The sequence below is a fragment of the Malaya genurostris genome, chromosome 2 (genome assembly GCF_030247185.1).
Source record: "Malaya genurostris strain Urasoe2022 chromosome 2, Malgen_1.1, whole genome shotgun sequence".
NCBI lineage: Eukaryota > Metazoa > Arthropoda > Insecta > Diptera > Culicidae > Malaya > Malaya genurostris.
Window position 1 is genome coordinate 277,268,012 of NC_080571.1, and position 19,540 is coordinate 277,287,551.

Below are 19,540 nucleotides of genomic sequence, written 5' to 3' on the forward strand. Positions count from 1 at the left end.
AAAGTTTAAGCACCTCGAAAAAAGTCTTCATGCAAAATTTGACCTAAATCGGACATGCTTAAGGGGTGCTGCCCGGTGGTAAAGGTTTGGCAATTTTCGATCTTGAAAAAGCACCATAGGGGGGAGTACATGAAATTTTCAAAATCGAAAATTTTTTTTGATGCCAAAACTCTTAAAACTGCATAAAACATCAAAATTTAGTGTCATCTCGAAAAAAAATTTTTTTGAAAAAATCAACTTTCTGGGACTTAGAAAAATTTTCATATTTTTTCTAAGTCCCAAAAAGTCGATTTTTTCAAAAAAATTTTTTTTCGAGATGACACTAAATCTCGACGTTTCATGCAATTCTAAGCCTTTTGGCATCAAAATTTTTTTTTCGATTTTGAAAATTTCATGTACTCCCCCCTATGGTGATTTTTCAAGATACATGAAAATTTCACTAAGTGGACTAAGAAGGCTTTTTTTAGATTAGCATCACTGTTCTCATACAAATAGGCAACGCAAATGTCAAGCACTAGTTTGGAAAAATGATGCTGACTGTGTGACATAAACACTGAAGCATGCTTTTGTGAACTACTCGAATCAATCTGAATCAATTAGTTTCGAAATTACTATTCGAAATTATTTAATAAAATTATGAAATACATTTTAATGAGACTGTTATGTAAGAAGAGAAAGGCATTATCACACCACTAGGTGGATTAGGAAGGGTTTTTATTTCATTCGATTTCAAGCCATGTAATTTTTAAATTACACAATTTCACATGTTGTTGAATATAAATTTGTGTGAAATACGACGCTCCATTTATTTGCATCTTATAAGATGTAAAATCACAAGACTTCGTTTTTATCTGTGTTGGTTTACTGAAGCCAAGTTAATTTCACTAACACAAAAGAGTTGTGTTTGTTCCATCTGTTTCTACCGCATTGAAATTTTTCCGCACGTGAATGTGCCTGTCTTATAGAAAGAGAGTAACTTGATTTAATTTATTCCGGAACTTTTTATGATGTCCTACGCGGTAAAAATAATATACCCATTTATGAGTACCACGAATACCCATTTTCGACTTCAATTCGATCTGTCAAGGATTCTTTTTGACATGTAAAACTGAGTGAAATACTGCCTATATCAAAAACGCAAAAGTATCTATTACCATCTTGGTATATTCTGAGACTATGAAAATCCCTAAGAGATATTCCAAAATCCAAGAACTACTTGGAATATCGTCCTTAGAGACTACACAGTGCCACAGAAAGAACTACAAGGACTAATATCTATTTTTTGTTTGTTGTTCATATATTTAGAGCTACACATTGCTTACTTGTCTATATGTATATGACTGTTCCAGGATATCCTCAGTAGTCTAAGAACTTCAGTGAAAACAGGTTTTAAGCTTTTCACGAGCAATCAGAAGCTTATGATTATTTTTTCAATGCTCTATTCTGTCTATTCTAATATGTTTCGAGAATATTTTCAGTTACCCAAATACTTCAGTGAATCGCAGGTATGAAGCGTGAAGATTAAGTTTTCTAATGCTTTTTGTTATTCTGGTGGATCTTATGGTCTGAACTGCAGGTAGCTTTTTGGTGAGCATCTACAATAAACCTCTTAACTTTAGGTGGAATCATGTGCATAAACCGTGACCAATCAGCACGGTATCGAAGTTTGTTATGCTGGTTGATCTTAAGGCCTGAAAATCAGGTAGTTTTTGGATGACCTAGAATATTCACAACAAGTAAATGATTTGCACGTGGTATAACAAACTGGATCTGGGTACACGGATTTTAATAGTTCACTTGGTTACACTAGTAGATCTTAAGGTCTATACTCCAAGTAGTTTTTGGATGAATAAGCACTACCGCATAACTCGTCACAATGCTCCAGTTAATTGAATGTGATAACACGAGTATGGACCAAAAACAAGAAACTCGTTAATGTCATCGATTACTTTGATAGACCTTAAGTTATTGGATGGACAAAAGCTTCCACTAATAATGTATCACAGTATATCACTTTGCTGAATATATAACTAAGAACACATACCGCACTTAAAAGTAATGCAAAAGTCACTAGTCACGCGTCACAAGAACTACTGATTTATTTTCCCAGCGAATTCTTGGATACTGTTGATCTTAACTAGATCCTATAAAATCAAACACAACAATTACGTAATGATTTAATAATTTTAGTTGGTTTTACGTAAAGTCGCCATAACTAAGTGCAGTTTTTGCAATCGCTGAGTGGAAACATATATTAGAGAAACCAAATGAATGCATAAGAACGCAGGTTCGAGTCCTATCTCTGAGTGTATCTTTTTCGAAAAAATCATCTTTTCTGTAGGTTTTTCATTCATTTGGCTTCTCTAATATATGTTTTCACTCAGTCATTGCAAAAACTGAATTCCGTAATGTAAGCAAAGCAAAGTCTTGGTATTACATTCCTTTTGTGGAATTTGACCATCTGCCTCAAGAGATTTCGCAGCTAATTCAGTGCGTACAGAACCATTGCATGGCAGGTGCTACGATCCTACTGACACTAACAATCCTTCCAGGTCGGGGCTCGAACATACGAACACTGACTTGTAAAACCAGCGCTCTATGCATTGAATCGCCTACCCGGGCAAATGAAATGTACATTTCATAATATTCAATTCACTGAAACATGTTGGATTGTTTTGTACGTATAAACTATAATACCATTCATTATGTTTTTTTTTTACTTATTCTACGCGATTATCGGTTAAATTAAACGAAAATCGCATTATTAAAAAAAAGCCTAAAAACAGCTATCGTAAGTAAAATTGGTTCAAATTACGTTCGAGTAAAATTCAAGTGTGTTGTCATAGCGCATGTTTTAATACTACACAAAAATCAAGTTTCTCGAATTAGGTTAAAAAAACTAAGAGTAGGTAATGTCAGAGACAGAACCGCAAGATTACCATAATACTACATTCGACATGTGTATAGATATTAACTGATTTGATACCATTTCACCGTTTAAGATTTTGTTGTCCTGAAATGGACCATTTGATTTCGAAAGATTGCGTTTACATTTACCTCTGATTTGCAGTGAGGTAATCTTTATAGTTTTTTTAGATAACATTTAGAGTCCTTAGAAGGGCTGATTTTGTAAAATGTTCTCCATCGTTGTCCACTTTACGTTGTATTTTTCTCCTTTGCAAACGACCAGCCTGTTGAAAGGTGCTCACAGGACACAGATCGAAAAAGTTCTGTGATTTTACATCTTAAAAAAAGCACATAAATGGAGCGATATCTGCATGATGAATAATTGATGCATATAAATCCATACAGCGGCAATTTGCGAATAAAACTTGGATCCTGTAACATTCTGTTCGAATGGAATATTGCGTCATTTGACACGTTAAGTAGTTATAAATTGTTTGTAGAAATATGTCACCTGTAAAATTCATAATTTTTTTTTCTGTGTGCGGATAGATTCATTGCTGAAGAAATTTTTGTGAAGGATTTTATTTTTACGTGATTTCGTTTGTTGCTTCACAAACGGTGCTAACGGCCACAAAAAAGAAACATGCAGAATTTTGGTGTAGATTATTTCAGTACGAATTTGCATTTTTCAATTAAATAAACGATCAAAATGCTGCGCGGGATTCATTGCGGGCTTTCAGAAGTGTGCGGGCTTTCAGCACTGTTTGGAATATATTTCTCAAACGCGAAGCTGCCAAGTGCTGGCTTTATTTGCACTCGTTTGGTGCAAATTTTGCACTGCGAAAAGTTTACAACGTTAACCAAATTATTCTAGATTTGCACTAAACTCACAAAAACATCACTTTCGATTTGCAACGAAATAATCTTTACATAACATTTAGAACCCTTAGAAGGGCTGATTTTGTAGTACCTTCCGCCTCGTTGTTCTTTTTTCGTTGTATTCTTCTCCAATGCAAACGAACAGCAGCCGGATGACGCAATCGCTCTTGTTTGAAGCGGGTCTTACACTGCGAACGTCTCAAAGTAGATATGTTCACAGACGAACTACTTGTTTTCCTGCGTTTAGGTTTGACGAACGGAGCCTCATATTCGCCATTATCGGAAGCACCAGTTGAATAATGCCGAGTGTAGTTCTACTATCCTGACGTAGATGGCGATCTGCGTAGTCGATGTGTCTCCAGATTACCATAGACTAAAGCTAGCAAACGTGCAACAGGGTCTATTTATAGATTCACTTGATTTTTATGTTTTTCTGTTTGCACCTAGTTTTTCACCATTTAAATAACGTTTACGTATTAAATATGATATTACCACAATTTTACTTTCGTTTCTCAACAGAATTACTGAAACTGGGAAAAAGTTATTAAGAAATCAAATCTGAAGTAGTTTCGTTACATCTTCGGATTGTAAAATTTAATAACGCGGATGAGTATAGTAAGGAAAGTCGTAGTCCGTCGTCAAAAGTTTACGTAGTTTGGAATTTTATTCACCGAAAAAGATTACGTTATCCAGGATTTAGTTCGTAAAAAGATGTACGTTAATCGAATACATCGAAAAAAAGTTTGGGTGTTATTCACGAATCTCGAATTTCCATTTTTTAAGCTCTGTGTTTGATACTTGCTGGTCTTTCAAATGGTGGTGTGGCACAATCGAAAAGTACTTGCTTATTGGTGATTCAACTGAAAGGAACTATCGTAGTTTTGTTAAAGCTTTTTCGGAATCAAACAATAGGTTAGGGTGAAATTTATAATTTTTGCCTTGTGAATTGGTTTTTGAAAAATACAAACACTTACAGTTCCGCTCTACTGGCATGATTTTAAAACTGAAAAGTACAACTTGAAGCAAGATCTTCCAAGGAATCTCAATCTGTAGATCAAAATATCTGAACCTAAAAGAAAAAATAGAAATATCAAAATATTTTGAAGTCAATTTGAAAAATGATCGCCGTTTTCTTTACTGCTTACGTGCTCCTGTTTCATATCGTGCTAGTTTGTGCGCCAAACGAAGAGTTTGCTGGCATTAAATCGTGAGCAAAATTACATGTAAAATGGTTGTAATATTACCAATGATTACCAATCTAGATACAACATGCCACTGTGTAAAGGAACGAAACGGAGGTTGATAATACCGTAGACGGGAAACAGAAAATATTCTTCCAACAATTTATCCAAGAAATTGACTATTGATTTTTCATCACTTGTCAAGATTTGTTTTTGTTTTCGATTATAGAGGTTTTAACCTTAAGGTCATTCACTTCTTCGGGACAGAAAAACTTTCTGACCCTATGTTCTGGGCTAGGGATCGAACCCAGGTGGGCTGCGTGAAAGGCATCGACTAACCCATCACGCTATACCCGTCCCCTACTTGTCAAGCTTTCCACGAGATGGACAAACAACAGAATCAGCTCTATATGCTGATATGAAACTAGATATTTTAAGCGAACATTTTACAAACCAGTTGTGATCCTGTTTGAAAACCATTTAATTCTTTTACAAAATGATGCCTGGTTAGAATCAGCTACATGAAGTACTATCATATTGCCAAAGATTCTGGTCTGTAACAAAGAATGAACATTTCAGCTATAAGTGAAAAATCAATTACTAAAGAATTTTTTGAAAAAATTGAATGACTAAATGTAATGTGCACACAAATGAGTCTCCTTCACATCTGTCAATTATACATACCCATGGTTCAAAATCATAGATGATAAGTGCCTGTTTCACTAGCGAACAAAACGTGTCGTAAGCCCACTGCGCTTAATCGCTGAAAATATTCCGTATATCGTTGTGTCTGTTTTTCACGATACATTTTGTGCGATGATTGGTTCGATTCATGCGGTTGAGATGTTGCGTTGACTTCATTTTTGACACTGAATTTCATCGCAAGGTAATCACCCTTATTCTGTACATCGATCGATTTGAAATATTCCAATCGAATGTGCAATTTCCATTCCGCATTCCGTTCGGGTTGGGTATGAACTCGAATAACATTCGTTCGAGTTGTTCAATTTTCGAACATTACTCGATCGACTTGCGTATGTATTACTTCTGTTCGGTTTAGAATCGTTCTAATTTGTTTATACAAGTTTGGACGGTTTCGTTTACTAAGAAATGAATAATATAAATAATATAGAACGTGTAAGTAGTGTTGACAGCTTTGATGGTTAGTGTTCGAAATTTCAAATGTTCCCGAATGAGAGTCTATCGAATCATATAAGTCGAACGGAATGAAGAATGTAAATTTCGAACTCGAACGAAAGTGTAGATTCGTTCGTATCCCATTCCGTCGGATTGCAGAATCGGGGTGAATATCTCACATTACAAAAACGAATCACTGTTCCAACTTGAAAAAATATTTTTGACGTAGGACTACGTCTTTCTGTACTATGCTCACCTGGGTGCATTTTCAAAATTTCACAACACGAAAGGGTAACGGTCTAACACTTTTGAAAAATCATTTATTATTTTCTTTATATTTTCTTATAGTAAAACATTTCAAGTATATTCTGTGAAATTTTCAAGCCTATTGGAACGAGACTCTGGAAGTTATGGACCTTTATCTATGGCTATCTCATTCTGCGAAGAAGCAAGAGCTCGGCGCACAGGCCAGAGATTTCTACTTCGATTGACTTCAAAACTTGACAAAACATTCTTGAAGTTTAAACGCGTTTTTGTCGGAAGCAGTCTTTGAATGTTCGTGTCCAGCGTCATTCAAAAATTACTGCACCAATTTTGTTCAAATTTTGCACGCACTTTCTACATATAAAAAATCAAACCCCAACGTTTTCCTTTTCGTTGTTTGTTACTTTGGGGAGGTGAACACTATGAACAACCACCAAAAATAAAAAAAATAAAAAAAAATAAACAGAAACGTTGGGGTTTAGAAAAAAACTTCTACTCTAGCTATGCTGCGTTTAATTTTTCACTTCTAATTAGTCTGCACTGGGATACAGTGGACACCGCAAATCATGATTTTTAAGAAGTGTCTACAAAAATACCCCTTCACCGACTTATTCTCAATATTTTTCAACGACAAAATTACAAAATGTAGTTCAAATGATGCTCTTGGATAAATTGTTGGAAGAAAATTTACTGTTTCCCGTCTACAGTGTCCCGGGTTGGCGGTACAATGCATAGGACGCTGGTCTTACAAGCCTGTTGTCGTATGTTCGAGCCCCTACCTGGAAGGATTCTTAGTGTCAGTAGGATCCATAGTACTAGCCATGCAATGATTCTGTACACTAAGAATCGGCTGCGAAGTCTGTTGAAACAGAAAGGCCAAATTCCACAAAAGGAATGTAATGTCAAGACTTTGCTTTGCTTTGCCGTCTACGGTATTGTCAACCACCGTTTCGTTCCGTTCCACAGTGATGCCTCTCCATACAAAAGTTGGCAAAAACCATAAATACGTCGATAAACGTCAGCTAGATGATTTTTTATAAATAATTTGAGGTCTCTGAATATATTTCCATCTTGATAATGTATGAAAAAATATTCGATCCACCTAAAAGTGACATGATCCATCGTTCGCTACGGACCGGAAAATGATGATGTTTTAATAAATTAAAGTGTGTATTTTTATTTGTTTTATGATTGATTAGGAGCTGTCACTAATGTTTCAAATAATGTTTAAACCTTTGTGGAAAATGTATACACAAACTTTTTCCTTATATCTTGAAAATATCACTTATCTCCAGAAGAGCTTATCTTAATATTTTTATTTTCTGATATGTTGTAACCTACATGTGATGAAGTTTATAGCAATATGGGTAAAGATGGGAGAATAACAATTAAAAAAGTTTTATTTCTGTTTTTCACAAACATATTAATATTTGGAAAATGCTCTGCATTTTGTATTTTTTAAGTTATTCGACTTATGAAAAAACACAAACACAAGTACAAAATACAAGTTTTTATTATGTTAAAGTATCTTATTAAACTATGTAAAATGGAAACTGACGAAAAAATTACACTGAGCGAACATGCATAAAGTGGTTTTCGTGGTTCAAAATTGGGTATTTTTTATATGGACTACAAGAAAGTGTTCCGAACAATAGAAAAAGTGCATGTGGTGGGATCAACTAGGCGCTATTTATTATGAGCTATTCAAATTAGGTGCTACCATCACTGGTTCCATATATATATTACACTTGCTGCGTTTGGATAGAGCATTGCATGAAAGGCGGACGCAATATGAAGATCTTCATGGCATAGTAATTTTGAATCATGACAATTCTGCCCAGCCGTAATTTTTTTATCTGACATTGTTCCATACGGTTGCGATTTGCTCCAATCCATGGCGCACAACTTGTAAGGTCAATTAAAAATACTACGACACCACCAAAAATTGGATCGATTCATTCGAATTTCAAACGTGGTATCCGAGTCTTACCAGAAAGATGACAGAAAGTGGTACATAACGATTGACTATACTTTGAAAACCTATACTGCAATGATATTCTCACTAAAAATCATAAAACTTAGCAGAAAAAACGTTGCTAATTTATTCCAACGCATGATATATTATAAATAGATTTATATAACGACATTTATATAGGTGTTTTATGTTATAAATATTATGATTTTACTTATCATATAGCCGTTTATTTAAATTTACTCGCACCGATTTCTTTTACAAAAGTTTAGCCCTTGTCTTTGTGATTTATATTGTCGACCCCGCAAACAATTCAAAATAACCTTTAAGGTGCAGAGATGTGCAGGATCGCATAGTGTTTTTTGAAAAGTAGAGAAAAAATGCTATAAAATGAAATACTTTTGAACAGTGGCAACCCTTTCCTACCTATATAGAACTCTAATCGCAAAATATCATCATTGCGCCATATATTTTGTATGGAAAAATGAAAAGAAAGTTTACAATACCCTATCTTTGAAAGGATATAGAGAGATTATTTCTAATTTAAAAAAAAAATTATACTTCAAGCTGTAATCCTTCACTTATCTGAGAATTTAAAAAAATTAATACAGTACAGGAAAAAAATAAATTTATTTTTTGGATTTCTGCCACCTTGGCATCACTGTGCGTTCGTTCGAATTTATTTTGTTGAACGATAATTCTGGAAAAAATTGCAAAAATGATGATTTTTTCATCGTTTAGACCATACAAACCCCCCATCCCCAACCCCCCTCCTAAAATTCTGAAAAAAGGGTCCAAACACAAAACATCAAAATCAACCGAATCTAGTAATAATCCGCATTTACGGTCAAATCATTTAGTTCCTAAATGCCTAGTTACGTGTCTCCACATAGAATCAAGAAAAGAGTTGATTGGATTTCCTCATATACATTAATTTGATTTTATAAAATCGATTTTCAATCAGAATAAGTGTCGTCACTAATCCATACGACGTTCAACTTCACGGGTGCCACGAATCAGTGCGGAACGTTAGCGCTGTTGGGAAGGGCACACAAGCATGTGGCAGATTTACTTTGTGCGCCGTTCGCCAAACGAGAGGCACCCGATTTGTTCGGAATTTTGGCGAAATGGTAACCAGAATCCAAAGCATTTTACAAAGATCTAATTCGTTAGTAGAAAAATGTACCAAAATAAATGTGCATTTATAAAGTGATCTGTCCTTTGTCGACAACAGTCCTGCGTTAATCTTGCGGTTATGTCTCTAACATAACCTACTACAAAGTTTTTTTTAAGATATTCCAGTTTTAAGATTCAATGTGAATTATAATTTATCAATAGAAAAAAAAAACCTTTCTGGGATTGTTAACTCTTCTAATTTTGAAAACAATATAACTTCAACAACATTCGAAGGTTAGCGTTAGCCGAAATTTTAAACATAAAATCGCTTATCGCACTCCTAAAACATACTTTTTTACATCGAATGTCAATGGATTTTCAATTCGAAACACATCTCGTCTAGCATTTTCGGATTTCTCCGGAATGTCACGTGTCTTTGTCGTTCAATTTTCCCTGAGGAACGGCAATGCGTTAACGCGCCGCCGACAGGCAAACAGCATAAATTTTTCCCGACAGGCAAAAAACGAAACACTGGCAAGTACTAAATCTGCATATACCTTCTTTTTTTCCTCTCTTTTTGGCTCACGTCTTTCACAGGAAATCACGCAATCGGAACGGTTCGTAAGTTCCCCACGCTGCCGCTGAATCCGAACGGGGTCTGGATCGATCCCGGTGGTGGCGTTTGGAGACAGGCGTCGGAAATCTCCAAAGAAGCCATCACCGACTACGCAGCGGTCTCGAATGCTCCCACGTTGCCGCTACCGGATTATGAAAGGTGAGTTACCCGAGAAGGACAACTGGTTTACTTTGCCGATGTTTGACAGTAGTCGACAGAATCGTGGGCGACCCCAGGTCAGATAGTAATGGTGGCATATCAGAGATTTCTGATGACCCGGAAATGAGAAACGTGAGAATGGCCGGTACTGGAAGCACTTCTATTAGCGAACATACAACATTGTTTCCGGGTACGGAAACCGGTAGAGAACATAACAAGAGGTCTTCACCGCAACCGGGAGTACGTGACAGCAGCGATTACATGCTGTACGATAGTGAAATCAGCGATGCAATCAGCGAAACTTTCCCCAACTGACCTCATCCCAACGGAAGTGGTGTGGAACTTCCAGCACACTGTGAGTGGCATGAGTGTGAATATTACTTCGTGTCACGAACCACACACGTGACGAGGCTGTGATTTCAGTTTGTGGTTGGGCTCGACTGAAACAAGGTGCCCGGAATGGGGATGAGGATGGGACCAGGAGGACCAGACTACTCGTACAGCATGAAAAAAAGGTTAACTTTCCGAAAGCAGTGGGGGCGGGTGCCAACAATTTGCACCGATGATGATGATGACGATTGTAGTGGAACAAATGACACTCTGTTCACTTTATTGTGACAGTTAATATTTAATGTTTGGCACTAATTGAATGGGCCTTGTGGTGGAAAATCGTGTGCACGCGTCGTCTCGGAAACCGATGAGACAAGAGAAACCCGATTCCGATGGCGAAAAAAAGGTCGATCTGTTAATTGGAAATAACAATCAAAAATGAAAAACTTGCCACTTGATTTTTCCAATTAGCAAATCCTCCACCACAATGAAAATCATTTCGAGACACTCGTTTGAAGCCAACCAGGCAGCCGTCAGAAAGTTTTGCTCTCTCGGGAGTCACAGCACAGCCAGTGTAATTCAACTGCCGGTTGCTCTCGTCGAGGGTTTTCCAGTGCTAAATGCGAAACATAAAAATTAATTGCTTCTCTACACATTCGAAATTAACACTTTTGTCTGGTTTTGCTTTATATCTGACGACCAGTCCGGTCCGATCCGGTTGCACTCCGGTCTTTCTACTTCCGGTATTCTACGTGATTAGGTTACTGGGATGGGGGAGTTCACGCTTCTTACTGATTTTCATTTTTTTTCGTACTCTGCCAGACGGAGATGGTCGAATAAAAAGCTAATTAAATTTTATGGCTTTATGTCGGCTACTAAATAAATGTGTTCAAGGTGCTCCCACCAAGAGTAGTTTAATAAATTGTGAGCATACTTGAGTTTTCAAGAGGTAGAACTTTGGGATTCCATTTATGCTTGAATTAGTTTCTGGAAACTTGCACAGTAATATGTTTGTATTAAAGCCTTAGAGTCAGGTTTTGTTTTTACACTGACTTCTTAGCTTAGGTTTTATTATGTAAAATCTGGGTTGAATTTCGAAAAGCAAGAATAATTGAAAGTAATGCGAGACGTTGTGCATTTGAAGGTGTACCAAATGTGTTTACCTAATTGATTGATCGAAAGAAAATTAAAAAATTTCAGGCCATTTTCAAATAGGAAATTGTGACCGCTGTACAAAAAATATCAATGAAACACCGACAGAAAATTGCATTTTTGCGCAAAAGTGCCTAACAAGAGCAATCTACACCACCAGTGCTTTCCAATGCAAAACGCTGCTATTGAAGATGAAGTCGTAGAATAGAGTAATACACTTTTTTTTCGCGCTGAATATTTTCTGTCTGATTCTTTTTTTTTTTCATACCAAATTTCACCAACTTAGATTTAAATGAAAGGTCTTTTATTTCATAGCCTGCTATTAAATTTCACTTGGATCCGACTTCCGCTTCCGGAGTTATAGAGTAATATGTGAAAATTAAGTATAAACTCGACTTGCAAATGCCGAAACCGGAGGTCTAATCTGGATAAAAAGTTCTAGAAAATAATAAAGAATTCTGAGACCTTTGATTTGAATTTTATTTTGTGAAAATCGGTCAAGCCAAGTTCGTGGGCATATAAATTTGATTCGGCACTAATAGTTTCCAGGTCGTCAAATGGTGAGATAACTAAGTCCTCACAAGTTCCTATCTCATGCCTCCCCGAGCGTCTATGAAGACATTTGGTCAATATAACGGCGTCGACTGGGGACTATCGCCTTCTGCGTTAGTAGCAGAATGAGAGGGTGCGAAAAGGCTTGTAGTTTGAAGCACATCCTAAAGTGAAATATTTATCATAGTGTATTGCAACATGTGATTCTGTTGTTTGTTGCATTATTTGTTATATATTGAATTGAATTATATTACATTGTATTATATATTGTTGTTGTTATTATTATTATTATTATTATTATTTTTATTATTATTATTATTATTATTATGATTATTATTATTATTATTTTTATTATTATTATTATTATTATTATTATTATTATTATTATTATTATTATTATAAATTTTTATTATTTAAAATGAAATATAATATTTCCTGCAGTACTGCGACGAAAGAAGATCATAACTTACACTGCGACATCAACTGTTATACATTGTTTCATAGCATATTATTTCATATACTATCGTCTGTTATGTTATATTATGTTGTATGGTATTATACTGCATTGAATTATATCATATTATATTGTATTACATAATATAATATTATAAGTTCATTGTATTATTGTTAGAATATATTGTATAATGGTATATTATATTGTGTTATATTATATTATATCATAATGGGTTATATTATTTCATATTATGTTATATCACAGAGAAAAGATATCCAACAGACATTCATACGTGCAAAGTGCAACGGTGAATTTTACTGGATTTTTACTTGTATGCTTTACACAGCTTTTTAAAGAAGTTTTTACTAGCTTGGATGTCTGTTCTCTTATATTGTATTGTATTATATTTTATTTTTTATATTATTTTATATTTTATTATAATATATTATATTACATTATATTATATTATATTATATTATATTATATTATATTATATTATATTATATTATATTATATTATATTATATTATATTATATTATATTATATTATATTATATTATATTATATTATATTATATTATATTATATTATATTATATCATATTATATTATATTATATTATATTATATTATATTATATTATATTATATTATATTATATTATATTATATTATATTATATTATATTATATTATATTATATCATATTATATTATACTATATTATGTTATATTATATTATGCTCAAGTATATCGACAACGGGGAGAGGCAGGGAGTACATCAGGGTATCTTACAAGTGAATGACTGGATGATGGAGTGGATTGCCAACCTGAGTCACGCGGGGGAAGCTTTGTGTTTCTTCCTAAAGGTCTGAAATGAGTAAGACGCACCCTTCTAACAAACAAACCATCAGGCGGGTTTAAGCTGGTACAGCGAAATTTTTTATTATATGGCCTCATGTTCTTGCTGAAAGGCGCCTAAAAACCCATTTTGGACTTCGTAACAGTAATTATATGAAAGCTATCTGATAATCAAATTCGGATCTACTGTAAGTCTACCCGCATACGGTGGTAATGCCTTGAACTGATGGTGGCTTCACACATACATACATACATACATACATATAAATTTTCGGCACTAATAGTTTCCCATTTCCTATTTCGGAAGTGCCGGAGGTAGTGAAGAAAAACTTCAAAAGTAGAACTCACTTCGATTTCTCAGCGGTTCTTGAACCGATTTTCACAAATCTTGATTTAAATTGAAGCTCATATTGTCTCCAAAAATTACTGTGAAATTTCATCCGGATCTGACTTCCGGTTCCGCAATTACAGGGCGATTAGTGTCAATGTGCGCACCACTGGTGCGTACTGGTACGAGCTGGCACGGAAGAAGAAAACACAACTCGCCTTTATAAACATAGCACACAGTGGACTTTGTTCATTTTCGTACACGCTATAGAGAAAACGAAAACCAACACCTAAGCTGATTATTTACCCCTTCTCTGCAGATAGATTGTAGCCGAAATTACGGGATGAAGATTGTTAAAAAATGTTTATAGTCATTTTAAGCGGCGAAGCCACAAACGTGAGAAAATTCTAAACTTGGCTCGAAACTATTCCAATCGTTAGTCATGGTTAGTAGACGTCCTAGAGCCTATCAAACTTGTTCCGATTCCAGATTTCCGATCCCGGAAGCATCGAAAATGGTGTTTCGATACTCCAAAATGAAACTCAGATTATTTTCTCAGAGATGGTTTGGACGATTTTCATGAACTTAGGTTTAAGTAGCAGGTGGAATAATCCCAAATAAATCTGGATCCGACTTCCAGTTCCGGAGCTACTGGGTTAAGCGTAAAAATTTGTATACCGCTACCTAAAGCCGACGAAGTGAAAAGGGAAATAATTCTTTTTAACTAGGCTCAAGATTGTTCTAACTTGTGGATCATATTTGTTGTTGGTGATACAAACCAACTTCGGCTATTCCGGTCCTTGGAATTGGGTTTCGGAAGTATTGGAAATATTGGTCAAAAACTGCAAAAAGGATCCACCTTACTTTACTTCTAGATGACCAAATCAATTTTCACAAACTTATAGAAGGTAAAAGCTTACGGTTTCTTACAGAACCCCATAATTCGTCATGGATAATACTTCCAGTTCCGGAACTGTATGTAGAGTGTTTCGATTCGAAGAGTTTGCTAGTTTACGTTCGAACAAACTGTTCTGTTTCTGTTCAATGAACAGTTGTTTTTAATCTTAACTGAGAGGTCTTCAGAAACCAGAAGAATATCCCGATTTTTATTCAGATTCAACCGCCGGTTCCGGAGGTAGAGTACTTAGAGAAAAATAGCTATACCTATAGCATTTTTTTCATAAATAACCAATCGAAACCGTTCAAATTTGTTGGTCATGTTAGTTTATGGTCATACGAACAGTTTTTAGTTATACTGGACCTGTTGTTTATTTCAAATCACCATTTAAATCGAAGTTTCAGAAAACTTTGGAAATTCTTCTATATTGGATTTAAAACTATCTCAATTTGTAGTTCATATTATCTGATGGTTCAATGATCCGAATTTCACTATACCGGTATCCAGTTTTCGGTTCCGGAAGTAGTGGTCAAAATCAGTGGTTAAAATGGAGCTCTTTTTATTTTCGCAAATATGTTTAAATCCATTTTTACTAACTTAAATTAAAATGCAGTAGTATTATTCAAAAGATGTCTTTAAAACTGGGTTCTAAACTTATTTAATTCGTAAGGTAATATATAATATAATGAATAATATGAGAAAGGTATCATTTCACATTAAGGTGAATTAAAACAGGTTTTCAGTATCGGTCCACTGTGCGCTGGTTTCGCTGAGGTTTTGGAATAGCCTTTCATACTGAATGAACCCTCGATTACAAAGTAAATTCTATACACTCCTCTTGACAGTGTCAGGCAAATCATTCAAAAAACTAAATTCTATTAAGTTCAGATCCGGGTGTTTGCTGTTCCTCAGAAGGAGAGCGATTACAAACTTTACAATTGAAAATTGTGCTTCAAGCAAGGCAGGCGCACAGTAAAATCCAGCTAAAGTTTATTAGCTGTATGCTTTATGCCTTTCACTAAAGAAAGAAAATAGAATGGCTGAAAAAATGGTTTGTTCGATTTCCGGTGTCCCATAGTTTTACATACTATTCGACTCAGTTCGATGAAATCGGAAAATGTCTGAGTGGTTGTGTTTGTGTTTCACCTTTCGAAACAAATTTTGCCTCTCAATTATCTCGGAGGGTTCAACTAGTTGTCTAAGCCATCTATCGTTTGAAAGCTACTATTCGATCATCGATCAATTCTGAAAATAATTGGCTCCAGAGACGTAACGGTATAAGTGACGTAAACGACAAAACACTTTTTTTTCGCTCAATTTCCTCACAGATGGCTGAACCGATTTCAATAATCGCTACTATTGGACAATAGATCAAGTTAAAAAATTAAAATGTTGTCACTTCCGGTTCCATAGATATAAGTGACTATAAGTATATAGTATATAAATGACTTAACCGACTAACCACACAGTTTTCATGGGCTTCGTTTTCTGCTGGTTTGCAACGAATTTCGATTAACTCAGGCTTATTTGAAAGTTACAATTGATTCAGTTTTGGAAGGTATTGGCGAACATTTTCGGTTTGGCATATGTAATCTTTTATGTGACGTAACCGACAAATCCCGGTGTTTTTAATACGACAAAATTTCTCGGAGGTTTCGAAAGTCTTAGACTCGTTTGAAAGTTACTATCAGAGATGTCCATCTCCTCTGTGTGACGAAGAGCAAGGAAAATTTCTCCCCTCGCACTGACAACTTCAACGAGAGCTCTTCTCTTTCACATTTATACACCACTGTTGTATAAAATGTGCACGCATCATGAGTGCGTTTGTTTATTTCCTTTTACCTCTTCCACTTAATCGCACCAAAGTGCTAGAGCATTAGCTAATAAATTCTCTGAGGTGGATGCAGATACTTTCACAGAGGTGTACACGCCGGTGAGCACTCTGTTGTATGGTTTGCGTAGAAGAAGCGTGGGGCACGCAAAATCAGCAAAATAAAACAATTTATCGTTAAATTTTCAGTTTTCATTGCAAATTTTTCATAGCAAGGCCAGATCTACTCTCTATTAATTGAAGTTCACAGAAGTGTTCGCTCACCATCACGCGGCAGTGGTCACTTGGGTGTATTTAGACGAGAGCGCGTGAGAGCGATTCATGCGAAGAGAATGTGTTTCACTCGCGCCAGCTGCTTTAACCACAAGCACACACTCAAATGCTGTCTATTCGACACTGAGAAGAAGTGCGCTTTCCTCTTTGTGCGATGCTTCGTTTTTTGCATCCTCGGTGTGGACAAGAATCTGACGCCAGTGTGTATCACTCTGGTGAAATGCCATCTCTGGTTACTATTAAGTTATTCGGTAAGCTCGCAAAAATGAAACTGATGAAATGGCTAGCGAAAGGCATTATCACGCCATTAGGTGAATTAGGAACGGTTTGCCTTTTCAATATAAAGATGTAACCAACACCGCTAACGCAATGTTGTGTGAGTGAACATTTTGATATACCGTTTACTGCATATAACATATCATCATGTAATTTCGAAGCCGAAATTTTGTTTCAACATTGTTTCAAACCTTTCATTTGAATCTAAATGTGTAAAAATCTACAAGAACATGAAGTGCTTATTTTTTTAAATGTTTTGTACATATCACCCTGTGACTTTGGAACCGGGAGTCGAATCCGAATAAAATTTAAAAACGTTCTCTGGGAAAATGTAGCATTTTTTATATATCTTAGATTGTGAAAATCACTTCAACCGTCTCCGAGAAAATTAAGTGCATATTTTGTTGCCATTTTTTGCACACATAGTCCTGTATTTCCAGATCCGGAATCCAACCCGAAAAAAACTCAATAGCGATATATGGAACCAAAAGAGCTTTCATATAAATCTAATACAGACAGCTTGCGACATGCGACGAGCTGAGTCGAATGGCAAATAACACTTGGCCACAGTACTTGCTCCGACATTTTCATTTCTACAAAATTAACCAAGGCTTAAATCCAAAACAATATTAATCTACATTAATCTAGACATTCCAAAACATCCACTAACAGCAAAATCAACCAAATCGATATAGCCATGTGAAAATACCGGTAGGACTATTTTTGAGGCTTGGTGGTTGGAGTGTTAAACAGCTAATGTACCTCGAATTTAAATAAGTGCATTAACTACAACTAAATTAGGCTAATAGCACAATTTACATTCAGTTCCATTGCCATTCAATTCAATTAATAGCTCAACCCTGGGATTGGAGAAACGAATTTATATTCCGATCCAGATACCCGGGTTTTCTGATCTTGAATCGCAGTTTCGAGCCTCAAGCCAGTCAAAAGCACGAACAGGTTATGTCATAGGCATAACTGGACGAACGTAAATACACAGAAAAATAGTACCTTCCATTCACACTGCCGAGTATTGTTATTCCCTATAATTAATAGCACCAGAACCATAATTTACGCGCAAAGGCGCGGGTGCGTAAATCAAATTTCATGCAAAATAAATCGTTCGGGTTATTTTAAAATTTTCGCGAATAAAAGATTTTGCTTTTTTCGTATAGGAAGATTATTAGGAATCACTATGAAAAACGACTTTTGAACGGGCTTCCGATGAGCCAAGTATCAAAGGAAATTCTGTGTCATTCAAATTAGTTATGCATGAATCAAGGATATTTGTGCATGAAGATGACTGAACTGAACAATTGAATGAAAGGTTTCAAGACTGCATAGAAAATTATATCTTGATCCGATTTCCGGTTCACCAATTACAAGGTGAAGAATGTAAAAATGTCGCTTTCATGTTCGATGTACTGAGCAGAAATTGATCAATTATCTCACTAATTTGTAGACCACAAATGACAAGATGTCACGCTAAAATGTAAGGCATACTAGCAGTCCGAATATTCTTGAAATGAACTATGTAATTTACTCTTACCAATCACATAAAAACTAATGATCGAGCAAGAGATTTGCAGCAGCGTTCTCAAGACCTAACACAAATGATATGATTTAGACTGTACGAGCAAGAATTGCTTGATAAAGCATAGTCTCAGTACCATACTCCGTTTCGGCAGTAGATTTAATAAGGATACAGGACAAATGAATGGATCCTTCTGACACTATGGATCCTTCTAGGATAGGATTCAAGTATACAAAAACCAGTATGCTATAGGGTATGGGAATTTCTATCAGGTCACAATTGTTCGATTTTTCTGTTGCCATAACAGATCTTCTGGTACAATATAGACCATATTTCTCGTGGCATTACCAAAAAAAACTATTCCATGTCTATCCAGGGCTCCATCCGTCAGGCCTTGATTTTTTATCTTGCTAGATCATTCGGCATTAATCAGGTGAAACTCTAAAACACGGAAAGGCAGCGGGTTACATCTTTTATCTAATTATTTTCTTTTGAATTCCACTACACTTTGTACACTGTTACTTGGAATTTTGAAATTCTTCCACTGAGTGACTCGATAATGTTGAATTTGATTAGATTTTGTACCTGAAAATATTCTAGAACGTTACAGTTAAACCATGTACTATAACAAGTCACAGCAAATTACCTCAGACCATCATGGCAACAGAACCAAGTCCTGTTGATGTTTGTTGGATTAAACTTCTGCACTCGAACTTTTCGAATGCTCTCGAACAAGGAACTGCATTGCTCGTAAAACGACTCTCTAATGTTTTACTAATGATGGTTCCACATTCATCGGTCGAAACTTTTATGGCAACGATTGTTCTG

General features: G+C 35.5%; 1 protein-coding gene across 1 annotated transcript in view; it reads left to right on the forward strand.

Annotated features, from left to right (window-relative positions):
• LOC131430203 (protein sax-3-like) overlaps positions 1 to 19,540 on the forward strand; it is a 360,057-nt gene that overhangs the window by 315,562 nt on the left and 24,955 nt on the right. Inside the window, exon 10 of the mRNA XM_058594951.1 lies at positions 10,054 to 10,231. Coding sequence (XP_058450934.1) covers positions 10,054 to 10,231 — 178 coding nt within the window. The remainder of the gene's footprint in view (positions 1 to 10,053; positions 10,232 to 19,540) is intronic.